This window comes from Giraffa tippelskirchi, chromosome 1 (genome assembly GCF_054371585.1).
Source record: "Giraffa tippelskirchi isolate mGirTip1 chromosome 1, T2T-mGirTip1v1.2.pri, whole genome shotgun sequence".
Classification (NCBI taxonomy): domain Eukaryota; kingdom Metazoa; phylum Chordata; class Mammalia; order Artiodactyla; family Giraffidae; genus Giraffa; species Giraffa tippelskirchi.
Window position 1 is genome coordinate 82892627 of NC_137275.1, and position 22743 is coordinate 82915369.

Consider the following 22743-nt stretch of genomic DNA (forward strand, 5'->3'; position numbering starts at 1 on the left):
TGCAGATTATGCCAGGCCTTTGATTCAACCCCAGATTTGCATAAATTTAAAGACAGAATACGTCTTTGAAATCACTCATCTTCTCCTTTATCCATCAGAAAAGAAAAATGAGGCTTCTTTATGTTAGTCTTACCAAAGGGCAATGGGACACTTGGTAAAAAAAAAAAAAAAAATGGGGCTAAGGGTCCCAGCTCCCAAATTCCATTCAGTGTTTTTCCATTTACGCTATGCACTCAGCAGCTTTGCATTTTTTGTTCCTATAGCCTTAACCATGTGAAATCTTGGGTACCAGAAATTACAATATTTCAATGTAATAACGATATATATCATGTTTTGCTTTTAATGTACTATACACTCTACCAGGCAATTTGTATCCATTTATTCTGAATTATTCAAGAAAAGTTTGATTGAATGCAACTTAAACCCTTCAAAAAACCTTAAAGAATGACTCATGAGTCTAAAATTTTGAAGGCAATCTTACAAAGCCTAACTTCAGGAAATATAGTAGTTAGAACATTCCAAAATTGCAGTTCCATTTCTGCATTCTCTATTTCTGCTTCTCTTTTCATACAAAATCTGTTTCATCTCATGCTGTACATTTTTCTTTGCAAACTTTTTGGCTTCTGCTTTCCATGAATTTGACACGATAGAAACTTTGAACAGTTGTAGATCTGTCAACCCACTGATAGCTTCAAAGATCAAAACCAAATTCCCGAAATTTTCTGCCTTTCTATCTCTGTTTCTGTCTCTCTCTCTCTCATTTTTTTATTTTAAATTAATGAGTAAGAGAATTTGATTGTATTCTTTCACAGACTGCAATGAAGTTTTTGTTAAATCCTACACAGTTCAGTTGATACTTCTGAACACAACAATGCACAGGACCATGCCCACACAAGAGCGTGCGGACACACACACATACATTGTTTGCCTAACAAAATAGTTCCTTAAGGTGCCATGTCTTATGTTCCTTGAATATCTTCTAGAATCCTGTCCACACTCTTGATGATGAATAAATAATATTCTCATCAGTTGAACTGTCTGTGGTTGTCTTGAATTTTCATGCAATCTAAGACTGGGTCCCTAAATTACTCCCTCAGTGATTAACCATAGTTTTCTTCAGTTTCTGCAGTAATCCAAAAGTATGCAACAAATGCCACTCTCTTTGCAGTTTAACATATTCAGATGGGAAATGATTTGAAAATGAGTTTGAAATAATGTTAAGAATCAATCCCGTTGTTTCCAGACAGTGTTGTACAATGAAACAACAAACTAAAGACAGTAGTCTAGTTCACTTCTCCTTCTGATATTAATAGTAATCTTGGGGAAATTATTGGAACTCTCTGCTCTCAATTTCTTCATCCAGCACCAAACTTGCAAAATGGTAGAAGGAGATGGAAGGAGGTGAAATAAGCAAGAAGCTTCCAACCATGTTCTGTCAATTCCAAGGGCCATATGGAACTCAGAGATTTCTGGGAGAACCATAATGTCTACCTGAGGGTATGTGGGGGAGATTGAGTAGAGTGGGGCTTTTATTCCCGTCAGACTTTAACCAGAGAATTCCATTTTATATTGGCTGTTGTCAGGTTTAGATACTGGAATTCTGTGATATACTTTTCTTTGACAAATTATGCTGCCATTTTAAAAAATAGAAGCAATGATATTTCAACTCTTAAATGGTATGATATTGCTGACAGATCGTCACTTATGGTCTCTCAGGAGTTAAAAGAACAGTCTGCTTTATAGCTCACATTTTCCAGTTTCTGCATAGAGTCCTAACTGCCCTCGTGGCACCCAGGAGAAAGTCCCCATCTTAGAGCTCTTGCAGTATAGAAAAGGCCTGATGTTCACCCTGATGAACGACTCACAATTTCCTGGTATCTCTCTCATCAAATGCAACTGGCATCAGATTTGACCTATTCCAGTTTCATTTATTTCATGGGCTAAACACCCAGAAGCTGAAGAAAAAATAAAGGGGAAGGCTTAAATATATACCAAAAGTCAAAATTACAAGTTTGAGAATTACTGCTTAAGGGGACAAATGTGACTTTGTAGATTTTTTAATTTGTTTTATTTATGATTGATTTTCTTTCTCTTGTCTGAAGGAAAGATGAAGTGGGGGTGGCCTCTGTTTGCAGCCATAGCTCACTACTGTCTAAGCATGCTGCTGCTGCTGCTGCTGCTGCTAAGTCACTTCAGTTGTGGCCGACTCGGTGCGACCCCATAGACAGAAGCCCATCAGGCTCCTCTGTCCCTGGGATTCTCCAGGCAAGAACACTGGAGTGGGTTGCCATTTGCTTCTCCAATGCGTGAAAGTGGAAAGTGAAAGTGAAGTCGCTCAGTCGTGTCCAACTCTCAGCGACCCCATGGACTGCAGCCTACCAGGCTCCGCCGTCCATGGGATTTTCCAGGCAAGAGTACTGGAGTGGGGTGCCATTGCCTTCTCTGGTCTAAGTATGAATTATAGTCAATTAAAACCACTGGGTCATTCTTATTTAAATTTCAATTAAGAGAGTTCTCATAAAAACATAACAAGAGATGGTTTTTTTTTCTTTTTCTCACTTTCTATATTATATTGGAGTATTGTTAATTAACATTTTTTTTCCTAGTTTGAGGTGTACAGCACAATGATTCAATTATACATAAACACGTATCTGTTCTTTTTCCAGTTTGATTGTTACAGAATATTAAGCTGAGTTTCCTTTGCTATACAGTTGGTCGTCCATTTCAATATAGGCATGTATCCAAGTCAATCAGAAACTCTCTAACTGTCCTCCTCTCACCCCACCCTGGTAACCATAAGCTCATAACAAGAGACACCTTAAGCAATCTTAATGAAATACAGTTATCTGTGGCCTTCACTGTGCCAGCTAAATAATCTTGTCAAAATAGGAGAAAAAAACAGTAAAAGTAAAATATATATATTTTAAATTCTCAGTGAACAGAGACAGTCATAACTACCAATCCTCTTTCCTAAGTGCTGACATGATTTTGTTTAATTTTGTTGAGATTTTTGCCAAGATCTCTTATCTATACTTTCGAGATAAGCTTCCACAAAATAGAAAGAAAAGAAGAGAAAAGAAAAAAGGAGAAAGCAAGAAAATAATGAAAGAGGCAGGGGAAGAAGACAAAGGGAGAGGGGCAGAGGGAGAGAAAAAGAAAGAAAAGAAATAAGGAAAGAAAAAAGTGTAGACAACTCTCTTCTACTGCTTTTGAAATTATCCATAATTCTTCAGTTATGCCTTTCAGGTTCCTCTGTCCATGGAATTTCCCAGGCAAGAATACTGGAGTGGATTGCGATTTCCTTCCCCAGGGGATCTTCCCGACACAGGGATTGAACCTGGGTCTCCTGCATTGCAGGCAGATTCTTTACCATTTGAGCTACAGGGAAGACCCTGTTATCACCAGTAGTGGGTTGAAATTAAGATTCTTGTTTCTTGAGTATAATTTATATGGGAAAGAAGTTGAAAATTAAAATAAGCCTTCATATTCATGGATTCAACTTTGAATTTCTATATTCAGAATCCATGACTGCTGGACTGGCGGACTTTGAGGAAATAGAATGGGAAACCAAAAGCACACTGTAGTATGAAACTTGAACATCTGCAGATGTGGTTATTTGTAGGAGTCTGGAATCAACCCGTCGCAGATATGGAAGGATGACTGTATTTAAATAATAAGTTAATGTTTAGTAACTCACTTATGAAATTCAAATATTTTCTCAACCAAGTTTTATTTATCCTTGATTTTAAGATCATTTGTTTGGGAAGGATGGGAGGAGTGATTCTTCTTTGGCCTCTTACCAGTCCATCCTGTATTACTTAAGTGCTTCGTATTTTCCCAACTTCAAAGTTTAGCATACATGAATATCACCTAGTGCACTGTTAAGAAAATATCGACTTGAACTTCAGCTCCAGATAATGATGCAGCCAAACTTGAGTATGATTCTAGAATTCACATTTTTAGGAAATAGCCTATATCATTTTAATGAATACAGTAACTAGACCATAATTTGAAAAATATTGCCAAATTTCTTTATCTTTTGAATTATTTTCAATTATCTTATAAGTATTTACTTTTTATATCACCTCACATTTCTCCTGATCCATCTCCTTTAAGAATATCCTATCTATTCTATAATATCCTGTCCTATCTAAGCCTATTCTATATTGAAGCTTTTGAGATCATTTACCCTAAAGTCTAAACTGTTTATCTGACAATACATTCATTTCTATGTGTATTATAAATTCCAAGATGATTCCAAGATTATGTAATCACTTTGCTTTTTTACCTAGTATTATAGTCATTTCGTTCTGTATAACATAGTTAGTTGCTTATATAACTTTTGTAAAAAATATATTATTATAAAAAAACTCAGGAAAATTAAAACAGATATTGCTTATAAAAGTGTTTTGTAAATTATAAAACATATATTTGTGTTCAAACATAGGTCATAATCAAATTACACCAAGTCTTAGTCTATCAGTTCAATTCAGTTCAGTCGCTCAGTCGTGTCCGACTCTTTGCGACCCCATGAATCGCACCACACCAGCTCTCCCTGTCCATCACCAACTCCCAGAGTTTACCCAAACCCATGTCCATCAAGTCGGTAATGCCATCCAGCCATCTCATCCTCTGTCGCCCCTTCTCCTCCTGCCCCCAATCCTTCCCAGCATCAGGGTCTTTTCCAATGAGTCAACTCTTCGCATGAGGTGGCCAAAGTATTGGAGTTTCAGCTTCAACATCAGTCCTTCCGATGAACACTCAGGACTGATATCCTTTAGGATGGACTGGTTGGATCTCCTTGCAGTCCAAGGGACTCTCAAGAGTCTTCTCCAACACCACAGTTCAAAAGCATCAACTCTTTGGCACTCAGCCTTCTTCACAGTCCAACTCTCACATTCATACATGACTCCTGGAAAAACCATAGCCTTGACTAGATGAACCTTTGTTGGCAGAGTAATGTCTCTGTTTTTTAATATGCTATCTAGGTTTTCCATAACTTTCTTCCAAGGAGTGTCTTTTAATTTCATGGCTGCAATCACCACCTACAGTGATTTTGGAGCCCCAAAAAATAAAGTCTGACAGTTTCCACTGTTTCCCCATCTATTTGCCATGAAGTGATGGGACCAGATGCCATGATCTTAGTTTTCTGAACGTTGAGCTTTAAGCCATCTTTTTTACTCTCCTCTTTTACTTTCATCAAGAGGCTTTTTAGTCCCTCTTCACTTTCTGCCATAAAGGTGGTATCATCTGCATATCTGAGGTTATTGATATTTCTCCCGGCAGTCTTGATTCCAGCTTGTGCTTCTTCCTGCCCAGCATTTCTCATGATGTACTCTGCATATAAGTTAAATAAGCAGGGTGACAATATACAGCTTTGACATACTCCTTTTCCTATCTGGAACCAGTCTGTTGTTCCATGTTCAGTTCTAACTGTTGCTTCCTGACTTGCATACAAATTTCTCAAGAGACAGGTCAGGTGGTCTGGTATTCCCATCTCTTTCAGAATTTTCCACAGTTTATTGTGATCCATACAGTCAAAGGCTTTGGCATAGTCAGTAAAGCAGAAATAGATGTTTTTCTGGAACTCTCTTGGTTTTTCAATGATCCAGTGGATGTTGGCAATTTAATCTCTGGTTCCTCTGGCTTTTGGCTGCTATAACAAAATACTGCAGACTTGGCACCCTTTAAAAAACAGAAATTCTTTTTCTTATAATTCTGGAGGTTGAGAAGTCCAAGATCAAGGCTCCAGCACATTCACTCTCTGGTGAGGGCCTGGTTCCTGGTTCTTAGATGGATATCTTTTTGCTGTTTCTTCACTTGGTGGAAGAGGCCAGAGAGCTCTTTTGAATCTCTTTTATAAGGTCACTGATCCCATTCATGAGGGCTCTATGACACAATTACCTCTTAAAAACCCCATGTCTTCATAATAATGGTAGTTAGAATTTCAATACATGAACTGGGGGGAGGGGCAAATATTCAACACATAACACTTGAATATTTTAGATACTTTGTGTTAGTCATTCAGTCATGCTCAGTTCAACACCATGGACTGTAGCCCACCAGGCTCCTCTTTCCATGAGATTCGCCAGGCAAGAATACTGGAGTGGGTTGCCATTCCCTTCTCCATGGGATCTTCCCAACACAGGGATTGAACCCAGGTCTCCTGCATTGCAGGCAGATTCTTTACCATCTGAGCCACCAGAGAAGCCCAATTTGTAGCATCTTAAAGCTTAAATCACCTTAAATACTCTGTAGCACCTTAAAGGTTAAGTTCCAATTCTCCCAACTTGCAAATCAATTTAGTTATGATAAAAATATAACATCAGTACATTTCTCCTGTGTGGTGTCTCTGAGATGGTAATAAGGATAACTGCTACATTATGAGCTGGGCATCCTTCTGAGAACTTTGCCTGCACTGATATACTGAATTCCAATTATAGCTCTATCATGTAGGAGCTATCAATCTCTCTTTTAGAAATAAGGAAGCTGAGATTCAAAGAAGTTAAACTAATGCATTGAGTCTCAGAGCCAATTTTATTTCACTGATTCCTAAAATGTCCGTGTTCACTCTTGCCATCTCCTGTTTGACTACTTTCAATCTGCCTTGATTCATGGACCTAACATTCCAGGTTCCTATGCAATATTGCTCTTCACAGCATTGGACTTTATTTCCACCTCCAGACATATCCACAACTGGGCATCATTTCCACTTTGGCTCAGCCTCTTCATTTCTTCTGGAGCTATTTCCTGCTTTTCTCCAGTAGCATAATGGACACCTACCAAGCGGGGGGATTCATCTTTCAGTGTCATATCTTCTTGCCTTTTCATACTATTCATGGGGTTCTCAAGGCAATTTAAGTACAGTCAGATGGGCTGTAGAGCTTCTAACTACCATTCTGTGTGGCTTGTCAGTGATCATATATTGGGTTGTGTGGTCAAATGTAAGCTTCATATGAATTGTTTCTATTGAATTATTTTGATTTATCAAATTCAGTGAATACAATTCTGACTTTTATTTACCTAATAACTACTTAGGAATAGCCTGAATACTTACCTCATAGTTATCAAAGATCAAATAAATTTCTATGTAGAGAGGAGATAAGTATATACATATACATTTAGTATCAACTCAAAGAAAAATATTTTTATGAAAAATAACAATATTTCACAAGAATTCTTCCATATCATCTCAGTTTGGTGTTAAGAAGAAATCATTTGATTGAACAAAGACACAGTAAAATGTTAATGGCAAATAAACACTCACCACTTGTCTCCTTTCTTTACAGGCATTGCATGTTCAAAGAAAAACTTGTTAGCCAAAGAAATGGATGTCATTTTTCTAAAAATTGCATTTCATTTATAAAAATAGTCTTATACTCTCACAATACTTGTTTTTGACCTAAAGAAAAAGCATTTTTACTTATTTGAAATTGCTTAGCATGCAAATATAATATGGGTTAATCTTCAAATCTAAATCACTGTTAATTTTAGAAAGATAGCTGTCACAGAGAAAAAAAAAATGACTGTTACAGGTGTTCATCTTCAGAACCAAATACAAATTACAGCTCTAATCTCTTTGGAGATTCACTTTTCATATACTTGAAGTGCTTCATTATGCAACATTATTTTGTTATAAACACCTCATTGTTCTGTCTTGCAACCATATGTGCTGAAGACAACTCTCTCACTCAAAGTAAATTATGTGAGAATGGAAAGAAAATCATTTTCTCTTAATAAAAGTTAGAACATAAAGCTGTATGTTGGCCTATATAAAAATAGCTGATAGTGACTTGAGAATCTTTAAGATAAGTGTATTTTCCTAAAATACCACTTTCTTTTTTAAGAGCAGGAGAAGGATTCTAAATAAGAATAAATTCTCAGTTAGGATGTAGGAAATATACTGTCTAATTATATGTACACTAGACAGGATTCTATGATCCTAAAGGAATTTTTTTTTTTTTTTTTTTTACTTTATGAAGGTTTATTAAACCTGTGTTTAAGAGATAGTACAGAAACATTTGAGAAAATAATATAACAGTTTTATATTGTTGATGGGGACTTTCCTGGTGATCCAGTGGTTAAGAATACACCTTGCAGTGCAGGGGATGCAGGTTTGATCCTTGGTTGAGGAACTAATATCTCACATGCGAGGGAGAAAATAAGCCTGTATGCCACAACTACTGAGTCTGTGCAACACAACTAGGGACTCCATGCACCACAACCAAAAGATGCCCCATGACACAGCAAATATCCCATGTGCTGCAACTAGGACCCAACACAGCCAAATGAGTCAATAAGTAAATAAATATTGAAAAATACATTGGTGATGAATAATTAATCAAAAGTCAATTTATCTAAGAAAGAATTTGAAAATTTTATTTGAGCCAACCTGAGGATTATTAGAAAACACCCTGATGCTGGTGTCACCTCAAATATGCAGATGACACCACCCTTATGGCAAAAAGCAAAGAGAAACTAAAGAGCCTCTTGATGAAAGTGAAAGAGGAGAGAGAAAAAGCTGGCTTAAAACTCAGCATTCAAAAAATTAAGATCATGGCATCCGGTCCCATCACTTCATGGCAAATAAATGGGGAAACAATGGAAATAGTGACAGACATTATTTTCCTGGGCTCCAAAATCACTGCAAATGGTGACTGTAGCCATGAAATTAGAAGAAGCTTGCTCCTTGGAGGAAAAGCTGTGACCAACCTAGACAGCACATTAAAAAGTAGAGACATTACTTTGCCAACAAAATCCCATACAGTCAAATCTATGGTTTTTCAAATAGTCATGTATGGATGTGAGAGTTGAACCACAAAGAAAGCTGAGTGCCGAAGAACTGATGCTTTTGAAAAGTGGTGTTGGAGAAGTCTCTTGAGAGTCCCTTGGACTGCAAGGAAATCAAACCAGCCAATCCTCAAGAAATCAGTCCTGAATATTAATTGGAAGGACTGATGCTGAAGCTGAAACTCCAATACTTTGGCCACCTGATGCGAAGAACTGACTCATTGGAAAAGACTCTAATGCTGGGGAAGATTGAAGGCAGGATGAGAAGGGGACAACAGAAGATGAGATGGTTGGATAGCATCACCGACTTGATAGACACGAGTTTGAGCAAGCTCCGGGAGTTGGTAATGGACAAGGAAGCCTGGTGTGCTGCAGTCCATCGGGTCACAAAGAGTCAAACCCGACTGAGCCAACTGAACTGAACTGAGGTTTATAACCTGGAAGGAAGTCTTCCAAAAATCTCTGATAATTATTCTCCCCATTAGAGATAAAAGCATGGTTGTAAAAGTTTTGAGACAAAATATTATGTATCAAATGATGTATTAATAGTTTACACAATCCAGATCTGAACTTACAGAGCAAGTAATGGGTCATGGGTCACTGTGACTTCTTACAAGATTAAGAAAGGAGGTTATCTCTTGAGGAGTTGTGGCCCTTTATGAGATTAAGAATGAATGTTATCTCCTAAGGAGGTCTAGTTAATGCAGATGCACAGTTACCACTAAAGATGAGGGAGGAGACCCAAACAGGTGCGGAAGATTTTTATGTTTAAATTTTTCTTTTCTTTCCACAAAATATGAATTTTATTCCACCGATTTTATACAATGGTAGAATAGGTTAACCACATATGATTCATAATCATTCTGATAAACATTTACTTATGAATTTGTTTGCTCTAAAATATATATTAAACTGTTACTATTGTATGAAAGCATCTGCTTTTATTACACAATTGTAACCACAACCATACCAGGAGCTGGGGTTTAGGTCTGGTGCCTGGAGCTTATTGAGGAGGAAGCTTATGAAGGGTTATGGTTACATGCCCAGGGACAGGAAACCAGGCAAGATCACTGGCTCAGAACATTGTTCATAGGGATGGATCATCAAGTTCTCCTACTTGAGGCTGAGTTACAAATACAAAAATGAGATAGAATTTGAGGTAAGAGGTATTAATGCTTAACGGAATAGCAACTGAGGTGAAAATAAAATAAACATTCTAAGACTGACCCAAAGTTAGCTCATAGTGTCTCTTATCCAAAAGATGTTTGCAACAAATTACAGTTTTGTTTTGTTTTGTTTTAATATGAGGAAGCTCGAATGTCCCATGATCAGACCCACTGGTTAGCAAGTCCTTTCAAGTATGAGTATACAAAACTATTAAAGCAAGATACCATCTTTTCATTACTGATTAGCTGATTGCTTTGTGGTCTTAGGAGCCTCCAAGATCCTCAGGATCTTCTTCATCTAAATCTTTTTGCAGGGTCCTGCATCCTCCAAACTCCAAGAAGGTGTTCCCCTAAAGTACCAAGATAGATACATCTTTTTTTTTTTTTCATTTTAAATGTAAGACAATTTGCAGTAGTAAGGTGAATCTAGGAATTGCTTCTCATAGCCAATCTTTGATGATTTGAAGTTCCTCCTTAGTAAGCTATATTTTTCAAATACTTAAGTATTCCCATATAGTACACCTAAAGAGTATGATGTACAGCGTGGATGATCATTGAGTGAATTTTGATTTATATTTAAATGAGGTAGATCGCTAGTGTGTAGTAATCTTGTTTAAGACTGTGTCTATAGTGGACAACTTTATCAAGCCTTAATTTGATTTGATTTTCAGTATTTTAGTATTTTTATAAGGAGGAAAATATTCAGTAACACAAAAAAAGCATTTTCTTTTTAAAACCCCAAATTTTATTTTAGTACCATTATTGTTTGCCAGTGTCTATTCTAAATAATAGCTGTTTAAAATGTTATACTGGTGAGAATTGAAGACATTATTACACAAAGGAAATAGAATTTGATTAATTAAAATCTCCCTCAGTTTGACCTATAGTTAGACTACATCATATGAGTTGAAATATATAGGTATAACACAAACATTTATTTATATCATTGGTTTGAAAAATTACTATGCTATACAAGATATATATGTTATTAATTGTAGAATAAGAAAATAAGCAATAAGATAAAAAGTACAATCAACAGTAATTTTTTACAACACAGAAGTAATCAGAAGTTAATATTATATTTGGTTCAAAATGATTTCCAGTTAATTACATGTTCTGTAGCCTAGATCTACAGATTTAGTTTCACTTTATTCTATTAAAACAGATGTCTACATTCTGAAAAGAGAGTTTGTTTTAATGAGAAGCAAAGAGCAGGAAGGATAATAAAAATAATACTTAAATAAAAAACTAAGATTCTGAAAGCATATTTAAATGAGCCCATTCTATTATTTCTAGTCCTACATAGTCCGTTATGCCTTACCCAAGAAAAAACAAGGTAAATCTAGTGTTCTGATTGTTTCACCAAAATGTCCAGTTAGTGTTGTATGTCATATAATTTCCTCTAACGCATTTAGCAGAATTTATATCAAACATTGTACTAAATACATTGAAGCAGTTTGTTTCCCTTGGGCTTTTGAGTCTTTTTAAAACTGTTTTGCCTTTCTTAAACTAATTCTATTTTACTTTAATTTTAAAAACATTTACTTAATATATTCTTACAAGATGGCAAGGAAACCTTGTTTTAATTTGTCTGAAATTTTAGGACTATTTATATACTAGCAAAGAAGGACAATATTATACAATTATCATATAAACAATGGTATGTAGAGAAAAAAATATTTACTAAGTAACCATAATTAGTTTAAAATGTACCATATATTAACTTGTGATTAAATGGATAATTATTCCAGTTATCCAATGAAGAAAGCAGTTACTTGTATGTAATGCAATTATAGATAGCTGAAAATGACTTGGTTACATCAATTCAAAAGAAAAGTAAACTAAACATCTTGTATTTAAAATATAAAGTATCTGTTATATCTTAGCTTTGTATTAATTTCTTGGTTGTATCTTAACAGTCAACTTTTGCTATACATAAATTTGCAAGGGAATGTCTATATATTCAGTTTATTAAAAAATAGAAATTATAATTCATTCACCATCTGTTTTACAAATGGAGAGTAGTGTGGGCAAAATGGGCTGTGCTCAATCACTTCCGTCGTGTCTGATTCTTTGTGACCTATGGACTGTGGACCACTAGGCTCCTCTGTCCATGGGATTCTCCAGGCAAGAATACTGGAGTGTGTTGCTGTGCCCTCCTCCAGGGGATCTTCCAAACCCAGCAATCAAACCCATATTTCTGGCATCTCCTGCACTTCAGGCATCTTCTTTACCAATGAGCTAAATAAGAGGAATCAATTGATGGAAAACAAGTTTGTAAACTCTAAGCCAAGTCAGAGTGTGCAGCCATAATCAAGTTTAGATAATAATGTTACCAAGTTTTAAAATGACTGTGCTTAATTTTATTAATAAGAATCAAATTCACTCCTAAATCATACAAATATGACTTCATTAGAACTTGAATATAGGTTTCAGGATAGAACATGATTCCTTTAGATTCCCAATTCTCTTTTCAATTGTTGAGAAAAGCCAAATGCCTAATGACTAAGGATGATAGCTAACTTTTACAAACAGATTTTTGTGATAGGCCTTTGTAAATTATTTTCACATATAATGCATCATTTCATTTAATTCTCAAATAAAAGTTTGCTATTATTATCTTTATTTTAGCATAATAAAATTAAGCTACACAAAAGTCACTTCTTCAAAGGTAGTGTGGAATTCAGAGTCAGGACTCTTCACTAGAGTCCCTTCTCTAACCACCGTGTGATACTTCTCTGAGGGAAAACCCAACAGGCTTCAGGTGGTGGTGGTGGTGGAGTTCATCTACAAGGTGAAACTGCAAAATACTTCAAAAGCATGATAGAAAAAAGAGAGTCAACCTCATTGTCAAAAGTCAGAGTCAGATCTGTTTCTTCACATGGCTTAATCACCATGCATTCTTTTCAAAGCAAGCCTATACCATACTTACACATTACCAGGCTAACACTTGATTAACAGTTATAGTTAGGTCACTGACTGTCAAAAGAAACAAAATGCATTTACAATTACATTTACAAGAAATGCTTAACATAGCAAAATTTGCACAGAATAATGGCTGTAATATATTGAGCATTTATTTTGTGCCAAGTGCTACCCATTACTTAATTTAATATCCGTAATACCCCTATGATGTAAGAATTATTATTCCTAGTATATTCCTAAATTCCTAATAAATAAATAGAGTTTAAGAGATGTTTAGTGACTTTAATGACAATTTTCAAAGTAAGAAAATGATATAAATATGATTTTCTGAATCTAATTCCAGATGCTCTTATTTCTTCAGTAAACTGAAATGCAAAAATACTTCATTACTACCTGATAATTGTTTATACTACCTGTACTATGTTTATTCATTGTTGTAATACTGTATATAAATGCCCATTTTATCTAGATTCACAGTATAACTATTTAGTCCCCCCCCATTTCAATCTAAATTATGTCAGTTATCTTCTCTATGTTCCAGACTTTTTGTTTTTGACCAAAAAGATACCATAGCATCTAAATGTTATTAAGATGACTGAAAAACTGAACTCACAATAGGTTTTTTTCTTCTGTATGGAACCAAGAATCTAGAGATGATAACATCTAGATACTTGCATTTTCTCATGCAGATAATCTATGACATGAGAAAATGGCCCTAATTATATATAGCACAGATAGTCATGGAGTGCTTAGTAGCATTACATTAATATTTACTGATATTTTACTCCATTTTCATTGCCTCTCTTTGGCCTTCAATGGTGGCATCAATTATACTTTCTATCTCTTCTTTGAAATTTCAAAATGCTTTATGTGGATTTTGTAAGCATTTATCTGTACAACATGCAGTTAAAATAGCAACAGAAAACCTTAAATTCAGTATTCACTTGTACTGCCTTCAGTATCCACCTTGCTTAACATTTTAAGAATCCTGAAGCAATGATCCTATTTTCAGGAATATCAATGAATCACCCCTGAATTGCTTCTCCTTTCTCTTCCTAAAACTATAGTAAAATGCTAGTGCATAATGTTTGGTGAATGAAGTTAAGTGATGAGCTATATCTGTTACAGTAAAAAAGAAAGAAAAAAACTTTCAGAAATAAATTAAATGATATTTTGACTTGTTACACTAATGGAGAAAAGCTTATTACTCCTTGATCATACATCTTTCTCGAAGTGCATCTGAAGGTCTCTTTGCCATTGGCATCAACCAGCTGAAACATTAAGCTCATTTGGCTCCTTTAGTGGAAAGATCTAGTTTGACCTAAGTCAATGAAGGTAAAAAGAGCATATGATTTAGGGGCTCTAATGCAACAGTTAACAGCTTTGCTAGAGTAGCGTGTTTTATGTCCCCAGTGCGTGCTTCCTATTTCATTCACTTTAATTATTCAACATTTTAGGTAGAGTTCTTTCCATCCAACTTCCATGTTGTTTTAGAGTTAATTACTGTTCATAATCATAGTATTTTATCACTGAGGAAGAAGAAAGAAATCATTCTCTGAAGTCATGTATTTTCTCTGCAATACTAGGATTATTCCCTTAAAGATATTTTGTGTACTTTGTCCTTTTTGGTTATAGCTGTATTTAGCTGTATCATTCTCCCTGAAAGATCATTTGACCTATTGTTAAATTTATGGATTTTGTGATTTTTTTTCTTTTAAACACAAAATGTACATTTCATTTTCTTAATTTTATCTAAGTTTCACTAGATAAATTAACTTATAATGGCATAAGTAATTTATTTCCACTTTCTAACTACATTCTATACAAAAGATAGCAATAAAAAGTTATCAAAGCATAATTTTATCTATACTACATAATGTTGAATTGATATTTTACCTATTTGATTGTAAAAATGAAAATCTTAAGATATTTATCATCCAAAGTACCATATAAAGTAACCTCCAAGAGAAAAGTAAATTAAATATTTCCTTAAATAATTATAGTCTTCTAAAATTTTAATTTTAATAGTTAATAATACATTCACTTGGTATAAAATTCAGAAGGTACTGGAAATTATACAATTAAAAGAACCCCTCACCCATGTTTTCCCCAATCAGCTCATTATCTCAAACAAATACTCCATCAGTCTTCCAAAGATATTCTTTCTTACTTATTACTTACAAAAGCAAAACAAATGCATATATACATATATTACTATATATAGTGAGAAATTATGGAACACAAGTGGTAACATAAATAAAAATTATTTGTAACTTGATTATTCCACTTAATATATCAATATACATCTTTTCATAATATTAATATTAGGTCTGTCTCATTCTTGCTACCAAACTTGTAGCAATAGAAGTAGTCACATTCAGAATTTATTTGAAAGAATTAACAGGATTTTCTGAGTGTCAAGTATGACTCCAATTTTTCTGGTTTGAAAAACTGAAAGGATGGAGTTGACTTAACACACATGGAGAAGATTGTAAATAAACCAAGATTTTTGTGAAATAATCAGGAGCCTGTATTTTAACATGTTTACTTTGAGATACATATTATACATCATGTGTATATATGATCATATATTTTGTGTATATATATATTTGTATACACAGACACACACATATATATGGAACTTTATACCTATCTCTGCTTTAATGAGAGTTTTCGTCCATAATGGATGTCAAATTATATCAAAATTAGTTCTAAAACTATGGCAAGACTCATATGTATTTTTGGTCACTTTAAATATTTCCAGATCTGGTTATCAGTTCCATATAATTAGCATGCTGATTGTCTAGTAATTAAATAGGATGTTTTAAAGTTATCTTTTTTCTAAAATTTCCATACTGGAGATTGATATACATTATATCAGAAATATATCAGATTATAGAAGAAATTTACTGTAAATATTCAAGAAAATCTGTAAATGTTCAAGAAGTTTACCATGTTATACAGTTCCAAAAGCATCATTCCCATTCTATTATCTCTAAATGGTGCCTCTTGGAGTAGAACTTGAGTTCCTGATTTTGTATTTGTCTTTTTATTTCTGTAAATCTGTGTGAGAGTTCAAAAGCAGCTCAGATACTGATAAATAATTCCATGATTTAAAAGTAGCCTATTGACTAATGCACGCCTTCCCAAACCATCTTTTGCCTACTCAGCCTAAAATTCTAAGCAGACACATTCTCTTTGATAACTTCTAAATAAAATCGCTTAGGTCACTTTCCTGGCCCAAAGTTACTACCGATTTAGCACCTCACAAACTAAACCTTTTCAAAGGGGTTTCTTAATTTTTTTTCATTCTTTCTTACCGTAGTACTCCCGGTTTCTCAAAGACCATCAAGGACCCCTCTTAGTATTTGCCTCCTCCTGCTGAGGATTTGCTCCCCTAAAACAAGCACTCAGTTCAGCCAGATAAGACCTTGAGGTGAGGTATCTGTGGAACTAAGCCAGAATCAATAGTCATGGGTTAGTTTACTCAGCCTCTCTCATCTATGCAAGGTTATTTTGGGGGCAAATTCGAACTTTCTTTGATTCATAAAGTGAAAATGCCAATCTTTTTCTTTGTAAATTTATTTTAAATAAGTAATTCTGAATGCAGAATTTGTGGGCTGTTAAAATTTCAATTGGAGTGGAAAGATGAGAGGTAAATCAAAACTTTCTTGAATTCCTATCAATATATATCTCACAGGCAGATACCCATTTGAAATTGAAGAATGGAGAGGAGGAGGCAAGAACAAGGGGAAGGGGAGGAAAAGGAAAGGAAAATGCTACAGAATGCTTGAAAGAATATTGTTATGCTTATAGAATGTACATTTTCTGTATTCACCAGTATTAGAGAGGGTATCTGGGCACTTACACTTATCATCATTTGCATTAAACACAGTAGCCAATTCTTATTGACTGTAGGTATCAAGTTAGGGTGTGTCTTAATGCTTCATTTCCCAAATTATCTTTAAACCTATACTAAAGGTTGGTTCCGTCTTCAGTTTTTTAGTACATGCATAAAACAGTAATTCATAAAGCATAAGTGACACAATGTATTTTTTAAATTATTGTTTCCAAGACCATTATTTTCAGTGATTCTCAGGCATATGATAAAAATACATTTGATTTACTTCTTTAATTATATTGTTCATCAAATTTTAAACATAATGCCATAAATATGTAACCTCTATAGCTAGACGTTCTGCTTAGAGAAAATTTCTAATTTTAAATGTATAATGAATAATTTGCTTACAGTGGCATCTCTTTGATAAAAGTATCTACTTCAAAGTTTCCCAACCTTTTGTCAGACAGGGGAGTCATATTCAACTGGTCTGTGATTACCATTATATAGTTCAGTCACCTAACAAGTTATCCAAAAAAAGTGAAGAGCCAATATAACCTATGCCAAATGCAGAAGAATAGAGCTGTTTTGTTCTGTCTGTGAATACTAAAGCATCATTCGTGACTTAAAAGTGACTGCTGACTAGAAGCAGTTAGCAAAGTGAAATGTGTTTCAGCCTTTTACTCCAAGGCTGCCCTTCTGGTTGTTATTGTTCAGTCACTAAGCTGTGTCTGGCTCTTCGTGACCCCATGGACTGCAGCACGCCAAGCTTCCCTGTCCTTCCCCATCTCCCGGAGTCTGCTCATACTCATGTCCATTGAGTTGGTGATGCCATCCAACCATCTCATCCTCTGCCATCTCATCCTCTGTCATCCCCTTCTCCTGCTGTCAGTCTTTCCCAGCAATAAGGTCTTTTCCAAAGAGTCGACTCTTCGCATCAGGTGACCAAAGTATTGGAGCTTCAGCATCAGTCCTTCTAATGGATATTAAGGGCTGGTTTCCATGGTTCCATTAGGCTTATACAAAATTATCTTCTCTAGGCCTTGACCTTCAGAAATCACAGTCTAGCATCTGCCAACATTTTAGACTGGAACCACAGATAAATCTTCTTCCTTACGTAGTGGACCCTGTACTCAAATGTTTCATTTAGGATTCCAGGATTCATTTTAAGTTTTGCTTCTTTTTGAAGCTTCTTTCTTTTTCCACCACCTCAGAACCAACTTGGTTATGACCCTCACCAATGTCTCTCCTCATCATAGTGTCCATATCACTTTCTTTGTCATTCCCTCCTTCATGTTTAAATCTTTTTTTTTTTAATTAGTTTACTTTCTATTTTTTAACTTTACAATATTGTATTTGTTTTGCCATACATTGACATGAATCCACCATGGGTGTACATGTTTTCCCCTTCCAGAACCTCCCTCCCATCTCCCTCCCCATCCCGTCCCTCCAGGTCATCCTTGTGCACCAGCCCCGAGCACCCTGTATCATGCATTGAACCTGGACTGGCAATTCGTTTCACATATGATAATTTACATGCTTCCATGCCATTCTCCCATATCATCCCGCCCTCGCCCTCTCCCATAGAGTCCGTAATACTCTTCTATTTATCTGTGTCTCTTTTGATGTCTCGCATACAGGGTTATCTTTACTGATTGACTAAATACCATATATATGTGTTAGTATACTGTATTGGTGTTTTTCTTTCTGGCTTACTTCACTCTGTATAATAGGCTCCAGTTTCATCCACCTCATTAGAACTGATTCGAATTAAATCTTGTCGCATTAAATGCTATGGTGCTTGGTGTTAAGGCCTGTACCAGCACAATGGAAGGCACATACTAGGAATCCAGTGCATGAGTTAAATGAATGATCACATCTATGACTGATCATTGGTCTGGACATAAGTACCATCCTATTGGTTGATCTCCCAGCATTACTTCCTCAGTGCCCCAGTACTTTCTTCCTTCACTGCAACAACTGAGTTCTTTTTTTCTCTTTATTTTTCCACAAACGCCTTTAATTAAAAGGTGATATGTATCAATAAGCAGGTGACTACAGAATTCTTTGCATCTCTTTTGCATTAATGAGGCCCTGAATGTTCAAAGGGATGCTAACTATGTAGAGTCATTCAGTCAGTTCAGTCTCTCATATCTGACTTTTTGCAACCCCATGGACTTCAGTACAACTATGGAGAGTAGAAGCCAATTTCCAGGAGTAGCTAATTCAGCTGAGATAAATAATCAGTATATAACCAAAGGTGGTCGTCACATGTGATGCAACAGATTATGCTTTTTACCAGTTTGAGGCTTTAAATCCTGTAAGTTTTCCAGTTTCTTTTTAACTGGCTCATGTATTGCCTGTCTCAAGGAATTTTAAAAAATAAAACAGGTGATTTTTCTGTTCTGAAAAATAACTATGAAAACAAAGACCTTTCTTTAAAAATCACTTTCCTAGGAGAATTATTATATGGCAGTATTCATTCTATAGCATAATGTTGAGTAAAGTGTTGGAATAGAGAGACAAACCTATAATTACATTCATTAATCTTATTTTTCAACATTCAACAATGAACTATGAACAATTCTGTTAGGTGTTCAGACTTCATAAACACTTCAACTCCCTAAAGATTATTTAAATTTCACTCAAATAGAACTATTATTCCTTCTTTAAAAACTTTCTGATGCTTTGCAAGTTTCCATTCTTCCTTTGAGGGCATGGAGGAAATAAGATGAAGAACACTGCAGAACAAAAACCAATTTGTTCTGTTACTAATATAATTACATAACCATGATCTGCCACTGCAGTTGTTTACCAGGTATTTCCTGTGTACATGGCATTGAACTTCCAAAGATATAGGTCAAGGAAGAGAGAGTAGCACACAGCTTCTTTCCAAAAAATCTATGGGGAATTGACTGCTATTTTTTTTCATAGGAAGGTGTCTGGATTATGCCTGTTCCAACATCAGAAGCCTCCAAACACAGAACTGTTTAATAAGGTTAGTGATCTGCAAGAAACATTTGCCAGAAAGAAAACTCAAGGATCATAATTTCAAAGTGCCTCAAACAGAGCTTTTTACTACACAGGGTCTTTTCAATTAGAATGCTGGAAATCAGACAATGCTCTAAGATGTAAGGTAATGAGGGCAGGCAAGTTGAGGCTGCCTATGGCTCGATTTAATTCAGCTCCTTGAAGAAACCTAGGGTGCAGCAGATACCAATTCCCTCCATTTTCTCTTGTTTCCGCTTTGAGTGTCTTTATATATAGTCTGTTGTTCCTTCATGTCTACTGTGAAGCAGCTATTAGTTTTAAAAAGCTTTCATTTCCAAGAGGTAACCTTTTACTTTTCCCACAACAAGAAAATAAAATTACTAAATAGCACAAGCTTGGGCCTGTTTCTAATCATGGGGAGATTAAAGGAAGGGATCATCTGACAGTCTATGGATGTTGGAAACATCAACTAATGACCTTTATTACAAACGACCTAGGCCCTCAGGCAATGAACCTAGACAGCACTGATTAAGAGAGAAGCCTGCTGGTTTTTATAGCTATATAAAATAGAAGTCTTTGTGTTAATAGAACAGGGATAGAGCAGAGAAAAAAAGTGTAAGAATGAATGAGCTATAAAAAGAAGGACTTTTTCCTTCCTTTGTGCTACATGTTTGAAAATTAACAAATATAAAGGCTCAGAAATAATTTTGAACTAATCTGTGGGATTAAATCACTGGAATTGACAAATCTAACAACAATAACAACAAAAAAAGCAGTTACCACCAAATTCTGTGAACTTGGCCTATATATGCTCCAGAAAACCTGTTGTTGTCTAAAGGGAGCTACGTCAAGCACCTGAGAGGTAGCAGAGTCCTGGCCAAATTCCCACCTGACTTCAGTGGTGAGTTTAGCCATTAATATAAAAATAGTCCTCAGGGGTCTCTCCTGTTAAGTGTTCTTTCTGTTCTCCTGAAGTGGCACCAGGGAACTACTCTACTGTTCCTCTTGGCAGGGTGTTATTTTACACAGGCACCACCCACTGCTTAAAACACTTCCTTCAGATTATTGTCCAAACTTTATTTAACCATTGTTCCTCCATTTAGTCCTGTCCTGGAGGTTTAATTAACGCAGCTGATTCATATCAGTCTTTCATTGCAAAAGGAACTATTCATTGATTTTCAACCATTAAAATGTCCAAAGAGAAACTTTATGTCATTGTTTTAGAAAATTTCCTTATTAAAAATAATTTACAGTAGAAGTAAGGTGAAAAAACATAAAAGCAGATTATATAAGATTAAATCACTCATACTCCAAACAGCCCATAAAAATGATCACTTTAATAATTGGCTATATTTCTAAAAAATCTTTCTCTCTAAAAAAAATTGAGTTCACAGAGTACATAGAATTTATGTACTATTCTTTGTGTTTAGCTATATTGTATATATGGAGCTGACTGTGGCTCAGATCATGAAATCCTTATTGCCAAATTCAGACTTAAATTGAAGAAAGTAGGGAAAAACACTAGACCATTCAGGTATGGCCTAAATGAAATCCCTTATGACTATACAGTAGAAGTGAGAAATAGATTTAAGGGACTAGATCTGATAGACAGAGTGCCTGATGAACTATGGACAGAGGTTCGTGACATTGTACAGGAGACAGGAATCAAGACCATCCCCAAGAAAAAGAAATGCAAAAAAGCAAAATGGCTGTCTGAAGAGGCCTTACAAATAGCTGTGAAAAGAAGAGAAGCGAAAAGCAAAGGAGAAAAGGAAAGATATACCCATTTGAATGCAGAGTTCTAAAGAATAGCAAGGAGAGATAAGAAAGCCTTCCTCAGCAATCAATGCAAAGAAATAGAGGAAAACAATACAATGGGAAAGAGATCTCTTCAAGAAAATTAGAGATACCAAGGGAACATTTCATGCAAAGATAGGCTCAATAAAGGACAAAAATCGTAGGGACCTAACAGAAGCAGAAGATATTAAGAAGAAGTGGCAAGACTACACAAAAGAACTGTACAAAAAAGATCTTCATGACCAAGATAATCATGATGGTGTGATCACTCACACTCACCTAGAGCTAGACATCCTGAAATGTGAAGTCAAGTGGGCCTTAGGAAGCATCACTATGAACAAAGCTAGTGGAGGTGATGGAATTCCAGTTGAGCTATTTCAAATCCTGAAAGATGATGCTGTGAAAGTGCTGCACTCAATATGCCAGCAAATTTGGAAAACTCAGCAGTGGCCCCAGGACTGGAAAAGGTTAGTTTTCATCCCAATCCCAAAGAAAGGCAATGCCAAAGATTGCTTTAACTACGGCATAATTGCACTCATCTCACATGCTAGTAAAATAATGCCCCAAATTCTCTAAGCCAGTCTTCAGCAATATGTGAACCATGAAATTCCAGATGTTCAAGATGTTTTTAGAAAAGGCAAAGGAATCAGAGATCAAGTTACCAACATCCGCTGGATCATTGAAACAGCAAGAGTGTTCCAGAAAAACATCTATTTCTGCTTTATTGACTATGCCAAAGCCTTTGACTGTGTGGATCACAATAAACTGTGGAAAATTCTGAAGGAGATTGGAATACCAGACCATCTGACCTGCCTCTTGAGAAACCTGTATACAGGTCAGGAAGCAACAGTTAGAACTGGACATGGAACAACAGACTGGTTCCAAATAGGAAAAGGAGTACATCAAGTCTGTATATTGTCACTCTGCTTATTTAACTTATATGCAGAGTACATCATGAGAAATGCTGGGCTAGAGGAAGCACAAGCTGGAATCAAGATTGCCGGGAGAAATATCAATAACCTCAGATATGCAGATGACACCACCCTTATGGCAGAAAGTGAAGAAGAACTAAAGAGCCTCTTGATGAAAGTGAAAGACGAGAGTGAAAAAGTTGGCTTAAAACTCAACATTCAGAAAACTAAGATCATGGCATCTGGTCCCATCACTTCACGGCAAATAGATGGGGAAATAGTGGAAACAGTGGCTGACTATTTTTCTGAGCTCCAAAATCACTGC

The 22743-nt window shown here is 35.5% G+C and overlaps 1 protein-coding gene across 39 annotated transcripts in view; it reads left to right on the forward strand.

Annotated features, from left to right (window-relative positions):
• Positions 1–22743, forward strand: part of LOC145547098 (uncharacterized) — a 745699-nt gene that overhangs the window by 302477 nt on the left and 420479 nt on the right. For all 39 annotated transcript variants that reach the window (XR_014083532.1, XR_014083596.1, XR_014083562.1 and 36 more), the window contains one exon: positions 19654–19717. Coding sequence is in view for 2 of the 39 variants with exons in the window: in XM_081595820.1 (XP_081451946.1) it covers positions 19654–19717 (64 nt within the window). In the remaining 37 variants the exon portion in view is untranslated. The remainder of the gene's footprint in view (positions 1–19653; positions 19718–22743) is intronic.